The 12,437-nt window shown below is 39.8% G+C and overlaps 1 protein-coding gene across 1 annotated transcript in view; it reads right to left on the bottom strand.

Moving 5' to 3' along the window:
- Nucleotides 1-12,437, bottom strand: part of LOC306874200 (polycystin-1-like) — a 91,980-nt gene that overhangs the window by 36,192 nt on the left and 43,351 nt on the right. Inside the window, exons 12-17 of the mRNA XM_079424056.1 lie at nucleotides 11,836-12,113; nucleotides 8,208-8,972; nucleotides 6,968-7,099; nucleotides 6,702-6,877; nucleotides 3,952-4,067; nucleotides 188-3,840 (exon numbers count right to left, since the gene is read on the bottom strand). Coding sequence (XP_079280182.1) covers nucleotides 188-3,840; nucleotides 3,952-4,067; nucleotides 6,702-6,877; nucleotides 6,968-7,099; nucleotides 8,208-8,972; nucleotides 11,836-12,113 — 5,120 coding nt within the window. The remainder of the gene's footprint in view (nucleotides 1-187; nucleotides 3,841-3,951; nucleotides 4,068-6,701; nucleotides 6,878-6,967; nucleotides 7,100-8,207; nucleotides 8,973-11,835; nucleotides 12,114-12,437) is intronic.

The following is a 12,437-nucleotide window of genomic DNA, read 5'->3' as shown; positions in this document are numbered from 1 at the left end:
TGGAAAAGCGCCATAAGGTCTTCAGGATCAATAGAAACTTCCAGGCAGATGTGCTGGAGCTAAACCCTCCAGGAAGATGCCCTTCCCAAAGCAGGATTGGACATCATGGCCTAGATCTATTTATTGCAAGTTTAAGACGTCAAAAGCATTCATTTTTATATATCTGTTACACATCAATCATGATTACCTTTGAGGTGCTCACACATTCCCAGTGGTAGTTGAGCAGGGACTGGTTTTCTGGATCCAGGTTTGGGTCGTAGGATTGCTCTGCGCTCAAATGCAAATCTTGAGTCTTGGACCACACACGGTATGTACCACCCTCAATGATTGGCACCAGCTTTTTGGACATAACTGAAAGTTGAATACATGCTGCCTTCCGTAGTGGCACCCCCTCATAGGACAAAGAAAAAACTAGAGTGTAGTTCCCAGCAGAAATCGACATCTTGGGCACTGAAAGTTGGAGCCTCCGGACATTGACTTCTGGGGGGAGACGGACCTTAGACAGTAGTGGACCTTTCTTGTCATCATCCTGACATCGAGGGGAGGTGAGGATCTCCCAGAGGTACTCTACTCCATAGAGGCCACAGCCTTTTAAATTCACATTTGCCTCTACCGAGGTTGGCTGGTAACGCCAGATGGCGAGTCGTGGAGCTTGAATGATCTGAACTTCTGGTTCATCGCACTTTAGGACAGAGATGTTGACATTAACCTCTGCTGTAACCCAACTCACCAGGTTACTGATGTTAACTCGCACCATATAGTGACCAGGAAGGATGTAGATATGGCTAAGAGAAGGTGTAGTTGTGACAGCTGCAGAAGTACCATCCCCAAAGTCCCACTGATATGTCGCTGGAGTGGAAACAGGAGTGATTCCCACATGGAAGCTGACCGTCTTGTTTACAAAGGTGTCGCTTGGTTGAGCATCCAAGATGGCTGACCTGATAATGTTTTGAACTCGTATAACCTTGGTCACATTTAATCCGTTTAAAGAATTGAATGCTCTAAGGAATATGGTCAGATTGCCTGGCTGTTCTGGTGCATATGTCACTGACTTGCCAACCCGAGAGATCTTGAGACCATGATGAAGGTCAAAGGTCCACAGAATGGTCAGCGGATCACGTGTCGGTGTGCACGCTACATAAGCCTTAGGTACACCGACAGGTATAGCGGCATCACAGCAGTCCAGTATAGTCAACTTGGTCACAGGCTCCATGACTTCAATGTGCTTCAGAGTCCTTCGTTCTGAACTCACTTGGTTGTAGGCAGTAAGGTTGACGTAGTACTTGGCCACACTAGTGAACTGGTGGATGTAGGTTTGATTGGTCAGAACAACAGTTGCATCACCACTAATGCTCAGGATGAAATCAACAGAAGTTCCAGAGGAGACCGAGATGGTAAACTCAACGTTTTCACCAACCGCAGCAATTTGTTTGCTGGCCTTGAGCTCCAGTCCCTGGATACGGTCTTGAATGGTAAATTCACGTGAGCATGTTTCTCTGTTGATGCCATTAGTGGCGTTCAAAGCGACAGTGAAAATTCCCGGTTTGGGGAAGATGTAGGAGGTGGTGCGCTGGTTTGATTTTGTGTTGTCTGGCAATAGCCACATCCACGAAATGTTGGATCCCATCTCTGTTTCTCCACGCAGAGTGACATTGTCCCCTGAAGCTACAAAGTTCTTTGTAACATTTGTGGCGATGAAAGTCAATCCTGAGATTGGTTCTTGAATGCTGATCCACTTTGAGACCACTTCCGAGCTGACTTTGTTGGAAACCTCCACTGTAACCAGCTTCAAACCTGCGCTTCTAAAACGGTGCATGACTGAGGACTTATCATTTGTTAACAGTTCACCATTTGCCCACCATTTGTAATGAAGCTCCGTCCCAAAATTTGCAGAGACTGTCATATTTGTCATGGCATTTACTGCAGCAGGGTTTGGTGAAATCTCAAGGACCAGCTCCCTTACAGGATCCAAAAACTCAATAGTTTTGTTCACAGCCAGCTGGCCAAGCAAGTTGGTTGCCTTGAGGAGGACATCACAAGGACCAGCAGTGGAAAAGTTGAGGTCTATGGTCTTGCCCGTGAGGTTGTAGTCATGGTTTTCATGTTCCCTCAGAAGGTTCCAGCTGAAGGTCATATTGGTGCCCTCTTTTAATGAGGCTTGTAAGTGAATGACACGGTTGGTTGCAAAACAGCATCCTTCAATAAGCTCATCAGCCACTATCTGCAAGCCCTCCAACTCACGCTGCACAAAGATGGAAATGCTTGACTGAACAGTGCCGATGTTGTTCTCTGCAGTAACGATGACACTGAAAGTCCCAACGGAGCGAAACGTGTAGAACATGGTGTGAGAGCCTGGGATTGACGTGCACCGGTCACAAAGAATCCAAGAGTACCTCACATCATCTCCTTGGTCAAGGTGTGCCTCGAAGTGAACGGAAGTGTTCAAACGGACATTAACAAGGCTGGCATTTACTGACAGTCCTGTGATTGGGGCCAAGACCACAACGGAAGTCTGATTTTTGGTCTCACTCACTTCATTCTTGCCTGTAACACTGATGTTAAACCTGCCCGAGGAATTGTAAGTGTGTGATACGTTTGTCCCATTAAGCTGAGTCCCATCTCCAAAATTCCAGATGTAGACAGCATTCTCAGAGTCTGAAAACGCATTGAAAGCATAGTTTTGGTGTAAAGAAAGATTGTTCTCTTTATTGCCATTATGGTTGATCAGCAAAAAACTGACAGATTGTTGCACCACAACTAAAACAGTATCGTTGATACAGGAGATGTTGTTGAGTGCAGTAACCGTAACCAGGAATTCCCCAGGACTCTTGAATGTAAAGGCCATCTCCTTACCACCTCGAACAGGACCTCTTGAGTCAAGTACCCCAAAATCCCATAAGTAGGTGTAGTTAAATTCTGGGAAGGCAGCTACTGTAAATCTGCTCTCCTCACCGAGCTTGATGTGTGTTCTCAGAGGAAACAAATACATTTTTGTGAGTTCAGGTTGGACGCAGACCCTTCTGAAAAAATTAGCCTTGTTGGCTTCACTTGAAATAAGTAGCGAGAGATTATACTCGCCACTCTTAACGTATGTGTGCTTTATCTTTGGCGTTCCATACTGAGTTTCGTTGGGGCTTCCGTCTCCAAAACTCCACACGTACTGATGTCCTGACGCATTCCCTGACACAAATGCACGGAAGAGTACCTCTTTGTTTTCCCGAATGCACCCGGGAGGCTCTAGCAATAACACGTGTAGCACAAACACCTCAACAGGTATAGTTACCCATTGTGAGCTCACAGCATTCTTTGCGGTGACATTTACAGTGTAGTTTCCATCTTTCCTGTACGTATGTTCAACTTTGGGTTCCATACCCGTGTGTACCGTTCCATCCCCCATGTCAAAGCTCCAAGTTACATTGTTGCCTGCTTCCAGACATGCCGTGACAACGGTAGGAGTGTTGCATTCCGTGGGAGCAGAGGACATCACCTTCAAGCCCTTAACATCCTCATAGACTATAACTTCCATGCAGGTGTCTGTCCAGCTAATGGTGTTGTTGACATTCACGCAGATATTGTAGACACCGCTGTGAGCGTAAGCGTGAGGAACCCTACGTTCACGCCCCTGCTGTACACTCGAATTGTCACCAAAGTTCCAGGTGTAGATGATACCGTAGGGAGACGGTAGGGGGTGGGCCTCAAAGTCAGCTGGTTTTTCAGCAAGTAGCAGGGGTGGGTCAATCTCGATTCGCACACTTGTCAGAATGCTAAAGACGTATACATCGACCTTGCATGTCTTGTTCTCATAGCGGTTGGAAGCCGAGAATAATAGGGTATACTCCCCTGCAAGAAATATGAGTAAAAAATCAAATGTAGATATAAAAAAAAAAAATCAATAAACATAAAAATCTGGATAAAATCAACATGAATACACAAATTTTTTTTTTTTTTTACCTGGCTGTGCATAAATGTATTCCACATCATCACAAATCACCACCTGGTTACTAGAGGGGTTATCGTAAGGGGGCTTAATCTGATGTGTACTGTTTCCTCCATCTCCAAACCACCACCTGTGACACATAAAACCATCAAAACAAACACACTGCATGCCAGATTACATGCATTATTTTACAAGTGGTTTCACAGTTTAAGCCCAATACACCAATTTTGCAAAAAATCCCGTATATCGCAAAAAAAGGTTTTTAGGCTCGCATGAGGTGGTTTGTCAGGCAATTCGTAATAGTAATATATCACAAAACTGCTATAGAAACAGTTTTTTCACATTTACAGGTTACCTGGCATACATAAAAGTCACATGATCATTCTTTAATGTACTATAATATACTCCAAGAAACACCTCATATGTGGCCACTCTCAAGTATAAGGGGCTTTCCTTGCCATTAATGCTTGGATAACCCCTTATTTAAACTGCATTACAGCTTCAACATGTTCACCGGAGCTGATCGCGGTTACTCTAGTCAATGCTTGTGTTTATACCAGCTGCGGCGCGGCACGTTTCAGAAGTATTCCATAAGTGACTCTCCACGATGCTGTACTAAAGATACATCTTCTTTGATTACAAATAATGGCTAGTGCTGTGGCTGCAATATACATAAACCTAACAACATCCGTCACCGCGACTTATCGCGAGAGGAACAAATTACGTTTTAGTTGCATAACATCGGCTAATGGAAACGCCGTCAATTTGCAATAGGTTTTTTATCGACATTTATAATTCATCACAAAGGTTTTGCACAAATCTGTAATAGAAACCCGTCTAATGTAGACAATGATTTTAAATAGTGCTGGAAAGTACTGAATCTTGATTTTCATTGCACAAGTCATTGGGAATGTGACCATACCAAAGATGGCAACACATTTTACTAATGTAAAACAGTACTTTATTTTATCTGTAGGTACTGGACAGTGCTTGCGGGGAGCTGAAAAATAACTTGACAAGTCACTTTTGCATTACAGGTTGTTTTTTTCCCTTCTGAATGATAATACTCTGTGCAAAGTAAGTCCATGAACATGTATTAAGTTAACTCTGGTTTCATGGTGGCTTTTGCAGTACAAAAGAGGGGACTAAAGGATGGGGGGAAAGACAACTTTGAGTCTCTCTTGGTGCCTCGGGAATTTGTAAAAGCAAGGTGGCAGGTCTGTTTTGAAGATATTTTTAGCTGGAGGGAATAAAAGCTCTTTATTGCAAATCTCGCCATCTGACTCATCGCTGCGGGAGGGAGAGGTGGAGTTGCTGTTGAATCATCGCCTCGGCTCCCAGCGATACACCTTCATCTCTCGCTCCGTCTTATCCCCACTTTCTCTACAGAAGTGGAACCCAAAGGAGAATCAGGTATCACGATTGACTGAACAAGCGGCGGGCTGAACTCCACATATACTGAGCAGACGAGATAAAAGCACGGGGAAGAAATTGCCCTACAGTACTTGTCTGACAGACTTTTTTTTGACAATAAATAGAGAAATCCATGAAATAAATAAATAAAGCAGACATCTGCAGTGGCACGCAGCAGGCTTCTGGGAGAAGGAATGGAAAATTTTGGGAATCTTTCTATGCTCGGCGTTGAAGGGAAAATTCTGGTCAGCATTCTGCGCTAACCACAGACTGTAAATCTAGAGGAAAGTGCCATTAAAGGGGAGCAGGCTGGGAGTGTGTGAGGCGGTGGAAGCAGTAGAGAAAAAGTTTGTGTGCAGACTGTGTGCATTAAACAGTCATGAGTCGCGAATATAGAAAGCCATCCAACTTTCCAAGAAGAGAGTTATTTAAAGAGAGCATTCACAACGCATTTTAATTCCATAAAGCAAGGAACTGATTATATTGTAATTGGGCGTTTCATCTCAATGCATCCCAATTCTAGGACTTCTTTATGAAATCTATCATTTGCTACTATTGCTCTACTTTTAATGACAATATCAGTCACAGGCATTAAATTACTGCAATAATTCCATTACTGCATTTTAAAAAGACTGCATTACAAAGTGCATGCTATCTAAATTAGGAATAAATACGATGTATTGTTATTGGCTGATTTTAGAGATTTGTTATTGCATATATGTCAGCAGATAGTGGATATTTAATTGTGCATGCTCAGTTCATATTTTTAGCATTTGCATTTGCCATCATCTAATGCTCTTTTTTTTTTTTTTACAACAAAAAATATTTAAAAATATTTAATAATAAATATTGCAAATAATACTATTTATTATTAAATATCAATAATAAAATCAAATAAAAATTTTATTCCAAAATTTATCTGAAAACAATTTTTTTTTTTACTTTTTACTTTTATTCAGCAAGTTCAAATGTGACAGTAAAAGACATTTATAATGTTCCAAAAATAATGTTTTTTTTGTTCTTTTTAACTTTCTATTCATCAAAGAATCCTGAAAAAAAGTATCACAGTTAATAAATTACATTTTAAAAATAATAAAATATAATGAAATTAAAAACATTTTGTGCAACCCTAATTTAAATTGCTCTTTTTTAATATTAAATCATCCTTTTCAAGATTCAAGAGTTTTATTTGTCACATACACAATTATACAGAGTATAACCAGCAGTGAAATGTAGGTATGTAATCCTTCATAATGACCTTCCTGGTGAAAGTGTTTAGAATTAATCTAATGAATCTTTACACTTCAATTTTTAATTTGACCAATCAGATCGTCACTGTCATAGAACGTACCAGAAAGTGACGTCCACCGCCATGTCTATCTTCACCAACGCAGAGAGGTTCAGGGGCAAACCCTGCTGCACGATTTTGGGGACTCCGTGGACAGTCGGCTCAGTCATCGGGTTCATGCGGTCTACTGTGACATTGAAGTGCTCTGTCAGCATGCTAACCTGGTTCATAGCCGCTACCTAAGAGATGAGAGATGGGTCAGTTGCCAAGCTGATGGAATCAGTAAGGCCTTTACATAAACTGCTCTGAGTTCAATGAAAACCAGTCACCGTAAGTTTGTACACTGCTGCGTTCTGGTAGATGATATTTAACATCCTGTTATAGTACGTGAAGTATGGTTTATCATCCACTGTCCATTTGAACGACGGCTCCGTTCCTCCCTCCACAGAGGCTATGTAACTCTGGAATACGAGAGAGAGAAGAAGAGGTAAGCAAATAATAAGACCATTAAAGATGAAGGTCAGGGCCATAACAAAGCCGACATGGTGGATAACAAACAGCGTGAACCCTTCAGCTTCTGTCTCACAGACATCTTTTATGGACAAAAACATAAAATATCAGCAATAAATACTCTATCCTTGAACAACAGCTGTTTAGAAACCAGTTTAAACTAGCCTAAAACTACCAAACCACATGATTTAAGCAGTTTTTCAAATACAAGCATAAAATATTTCAAAATATGAATACACTATCCTTGGACAGTAGATGTTTAAAATGTAAAGGCATGCTGAAAAAATGGTTTAAACCAGCTTAAGGTGGTTAGGTTGGTCTGCATTGATGGCTTCAGGCTGGGAAACCAGTTTAAACCAGCAAAATAACAGCTAATCACTTGGTTTTATCATTTTTGGAAAAAAAAATTAAATTAGTATTACATACACTAAGGAAGGTAAGGTTATGACAACATGGTTTAAACCAGCTTAAGGTGATTATCTGATCTGTTTTGATGGTTTTAGACTGGTTTAGACAGGTAAATTCATGCTGAAAATTAGCTTAAATCAGCCTAAGGAGGTTAGGCCGGTCTGCTTTGATGGTTTTAGATGGGTTTTTGTCGGGATAGGAAACCAGTAAACCAGTAAAAAAACAAAACAGCAAATCACCTTGTATTCACAAAAAATACCAGCCTAATGTGGTTCGTTTTGATGGCTTTAGAAGGGTTTTGGACCCTTGTCAGTTTGGGAAACCAGTTTAAATCAGCGTAACATGATCTGTTTAAACGGTTTTAGATGGGTTTTGGACACTTGTTAGACTATGAAACCAGTTTAAACCAGTTTAAAAGCAAACCTCTGGGTTTAGATGGTTTTTACAGTATTAGCAATAAACAAATAATCATTGGATCGTAGTTGTTTAGAAGACTGAAACAATGGTTTAAACCAGCCTAATGTGGTCCGTTTTGATGGTTTTAGATGGGTTTTGGGTACTCATCAGGCAGGGAAACCAGTTAAAACCAGCTCAAAGTCAGCAAACCACCAGGTTTAATTGTTTTCTCTCAGCAGTGAGGATGTTACTCACCACTACGGACTCCATGAGGACTCTGTGAGCAGGATGGGGTTTGATGACGAGCCCCCAGAGAGGTTCTTGCACCCTTGCCTGAATTTGTAGCGACGCTTTGGTAACGTTGCTCTGGACAAGAAACAGAATGCCGGTCTGTCCTGGTGTGGACCCGAGCTGGAGGTCGAACCATGCAAACATGGTGTCGTTGTACGGGTCGGGCTGCCTGCATTCGGCCACTTTTGCCACCAGGTTCTCGGGACATGCGTTGTGAAAGGGGACGGTCTCATTGCTGCCTTGCTTCCCAATCAGAGCATCGTGCTGCGAGCGGACCATGACGAGAATCCACGTCTGATTGGGCAGGAAGTACACCGTCCCGTTGTGATTGGTTGGATAGATTACGGCTGGGCCCAGAAGTGGAACGACGTGGATGGGACAGGATGCGGTGACGGGAAAATCCTCATCGCTGGACGTCACTTCCAAAGTGTAGTCGCCAAGCTGAGGGAGGCCAGAGCGGAGGAAGGGACCCTGCAGCGAGGTGCTGTTCTGCCCCACGTAAAGCACCCTCACCTGGCAAACCACGCCTTCCTCCCAGCCGCCCTCCGCATCCGCCTGCAGCGTCTCGTTTGTGTCCCACCAATCGGAGCGGTTCTGGATGAGCACGCTCTGTTTCCATGGCGACGAGGGGTCGGAGGAGCACTGGAGGAGGCCTGACGGCCCGGCGTCGTGCTGCAGGGCGATGAAGTCACCAGGGGAAACTAACAGGTCCTCTATGTCCTCCTGGACCTGAGTGAGAGCAGGGCAGAGAGAGAGAGAGGCAATGAAACCTGTCCTATTGTATCAAATTACAAACCTGTCCGTCAAGGTTTTTCATTTTCATACCCTCACAAATGTTTGGCATATCGAACGCTTGAATGTGTGCTTTTCTACTAACAAGCTATTTTCCAAAGAAAAAGCTATATAGCTGTATGATTTCTTTTTGTTGTTGTTGTTACATTTGATTGTGATTTAAATTTGTGCCTACTAGCTGGAACAATTAGAAATGCACAATATCTTGTTACCATATCGGTTATCTGATAATTATTTTGTGTATTTAATGGAGCATGCAAATGTGACCGACTTTTACATTTAGATTATAATTGAGTCATCTAATGCTCCCTGAAAACACTAATAATAACCTAAATGTACTCATTAGCATGCATCCATTTTTCATGTTGTACATTACAGCTTTGTGATGCTTAACTTGCAGCATTAAAAATTATTCATTTTCATTTAAAGTGGTTTATTTTAATTTCATTTAGCAAAAACAATATATAAATATAAGCCATTTATAGCCTCATTTCAAATTTGTTCTTTTGCATGGTTTATATACACTGCTGTCCAAAAAGTTAGATTTATTGAGATATTTATTTAAAGGATGCATTAAATTGATCAAAAGTGACAGTAAGTGACAGTAGTCATGCCCCCCCCCCCCCCCCCCAAAAAAACCATATATACATGCATACATATATATATATATATATATATATATATATATATATATATATATATATATATATAAATAAAATATACCTGTATATACCTGTCTTTTTATACACAAACACACACACATATATATATATTTACAAACAAAATACCAGTTTTTAACATTTATAATAATCAGAAATGTTTGTTGAGCATCAAATCAGTATATTAGTATGATTTCTGAAGGATCTTGTGACAATGAAGACTGGAGTAATTATGCTGAAAATTCAGATTTGAAAAACAGTTATTTTGAATTGTAATAATATTTCAAAATATGTCTGTTTTTACTGTACTTTTGATCAAATAAATGCAGCCTTGGTGAGCAGAAGAGACTTCTTTCAAAAAAATTGAATCTTACCAACCCCAAACTTATGAACGATACCAATCGAATACGGATTCTCACTTTGAAATTCTGTGAATTTATGTATGTCTTGTATGCTCAGAAAGCCTAACATTCAATGTTTGTCTATATATGCAATATATTTCAGTTGGTTTTGTTTACTGTAGCATTCTAAACACAGGCCGTTTGGTGAACAACCATCAGCTAAAAGAAGAGAAATATATATATATATATATATGAAAATTATGTCCTTTTTAGGTGCTATATATCCTTTATGAAGAAATACAACAGATTTATTTATTAGTTTTTTTCTGTTAATCATCTTTTATTTCAAAACACTGCTTGCGGTAGCATCCTATCATTTATAAAAAGTATTCTTCTGAGAGCAAAAACCAGACCACATGGCAACAGTGCGGTGAGCGCGAGGGGGACAGTGATTACCCTTAATAAGGTTCCGACCTCTGGAATTACACTGTGCCCCAAAACAGACCACAAATACCACAGAAAACACACAGAAACAGCCCCAAAAGAAAGCTGTGAGGAGAAGTGTGTCTCACTGTAATGTGCCTCTCCATTAGACAGACTGAGGGTCATTATTAGGACTTGGTTTCAGGCAGCAGAGAGGGAGTGGAAATAATTAACTGTGATCTGAACACTTGAGGACATTCTGAGCTGCCCCGTATTTGCTCTTCAAACGCTCCATTTAGAAAAAACTCACTGAAGGAGGGTGAAGCAGACGACCTGCAGACCCACACACAGACACACACACACACACACACACACACACACACACACACACTCAACCTCCGATTAAGAGCTCAATGCTCTGGCATTTCATCCTGAAGCTCAAGCGTGCTGGACGTATGGTCTATAATCCAGATATATCAGAAGAGAATTACCACAGTCAGTGGAAACCTGTGAAGACACATCCATATTTCACACAGAACCCCCCCAATAAACTATATTTTGCTTTAAGTAAATGAAGCTTATTTTAGAACATATTTCAGAAGATTTTTTGCATTGTGAAAATGAGTCACATTTTCATGATTCTGGAATTTGTGTGTGTGTATGTATATATATATATATATATATATATATATATATATATATATATATATATATATATATATATTATCATAATATAAAAAAAATTCAGCATAAATGACAAACCATGATATAAACTATATATAGTATATTCCTATTATTATAATATATACTAAATATATTTTTTCACATTAATGTAATGAGAAACAGTGCTATTTTAGTATTATATACTACTATAGTATTTATTAATATTTTGAATCTACTTTTAAATGCATACTTTCAGTTTTCTTTTTAATTTTGGTTTAAGTTGTAGAAATGTTGTGTGCTTTTCAAAATTTATTTATATTTCTAATATTCAGCTCTAATTTTTAAAGTTATTTTAGTATTTAGATTTATTTTATTTCAGTTAGTTGTAAAGGCAACATTTCTAATTTTCTTAACATTTCTAAAGTTACGTTTTTTTTTTTTTTTTTCAGATTTATTTCAATTAGCCACAACAATTTTTAATAATTTTAGTTTACAATAACACTGTTAAATAAGAATTTTTTGCATTAAAATAATGTGAATTTTGGGAAAATATGGGTTTAATTGTCAAAAATAATGTTACAGTGGAAAAAGAATCTTAATTTTCCTAAAACAGACTTCATTTGCCAGAAAGGTCTGATACAGACATGTTCTTGTCTGTTTTTGTGAAATTCTTCATTCTTAAATAGGTGCAGGTTTTCATTCGGTCAAACTCACCAGGATGTTGGATGGGGGTCCAGCCGGTAGAGAGATCAGCACCTCCCCAACGAGTCTATAATCGGGGTACTGTGTGCCCACAGGCAGAGGACTGACCCCAGAACAGTTCACACAAGTCCCGGGAGGACACGGGATGGCCAGGGGCAGACAGCGCTCAGCGTACGGACAGATCTGAAGTCCCGCTGGACACGCTGTGGCTGCTGGTGGGACGGAGGTGTCGTTGATCCACTCATCCGGGGCCTGACAGACAGTGATGGGGGCGCAGAGGTCACCGCAACCTGAAACAAAGGCCAAACCAATCAGTTTATCATAATAAACTAAATAAAATGAAAATATGAAATAAAACTGATTATTTCAAAGGAACATAATTTGTGGCTGTTATAAAGAGAATATATATAAATATGAATATATATTATATAATATTAATAAATATTTTCATTACATCAACGGTTTTAATGAAATATACTGTATATATATGTTTGTGCTGTCAAACGATTAATCAAAATTAATTGCATCCAAAATAAAAGGTTTTGTTTACATAACATATGAGTGTGTACTGTGTATATTTATTATGTTTATATATAAATACACACATATGCATG

The sequence above is a fragment of the Barbus barbus genome (assembly GCF_936440315.1).
Source record: "Barbus barbus genome assembly, chromosome: 8".
Classification (NCBI taxonomy): domain Eukaryota; kingdom Metazoa; phylum Chordata; class Actinopteri; order Cypriniformes; family Cyprinidae; genus Barbus; species Barbus barbus.
This window is presented reverse-complemented; position numbering and strand designations above follow the sequence as displayed.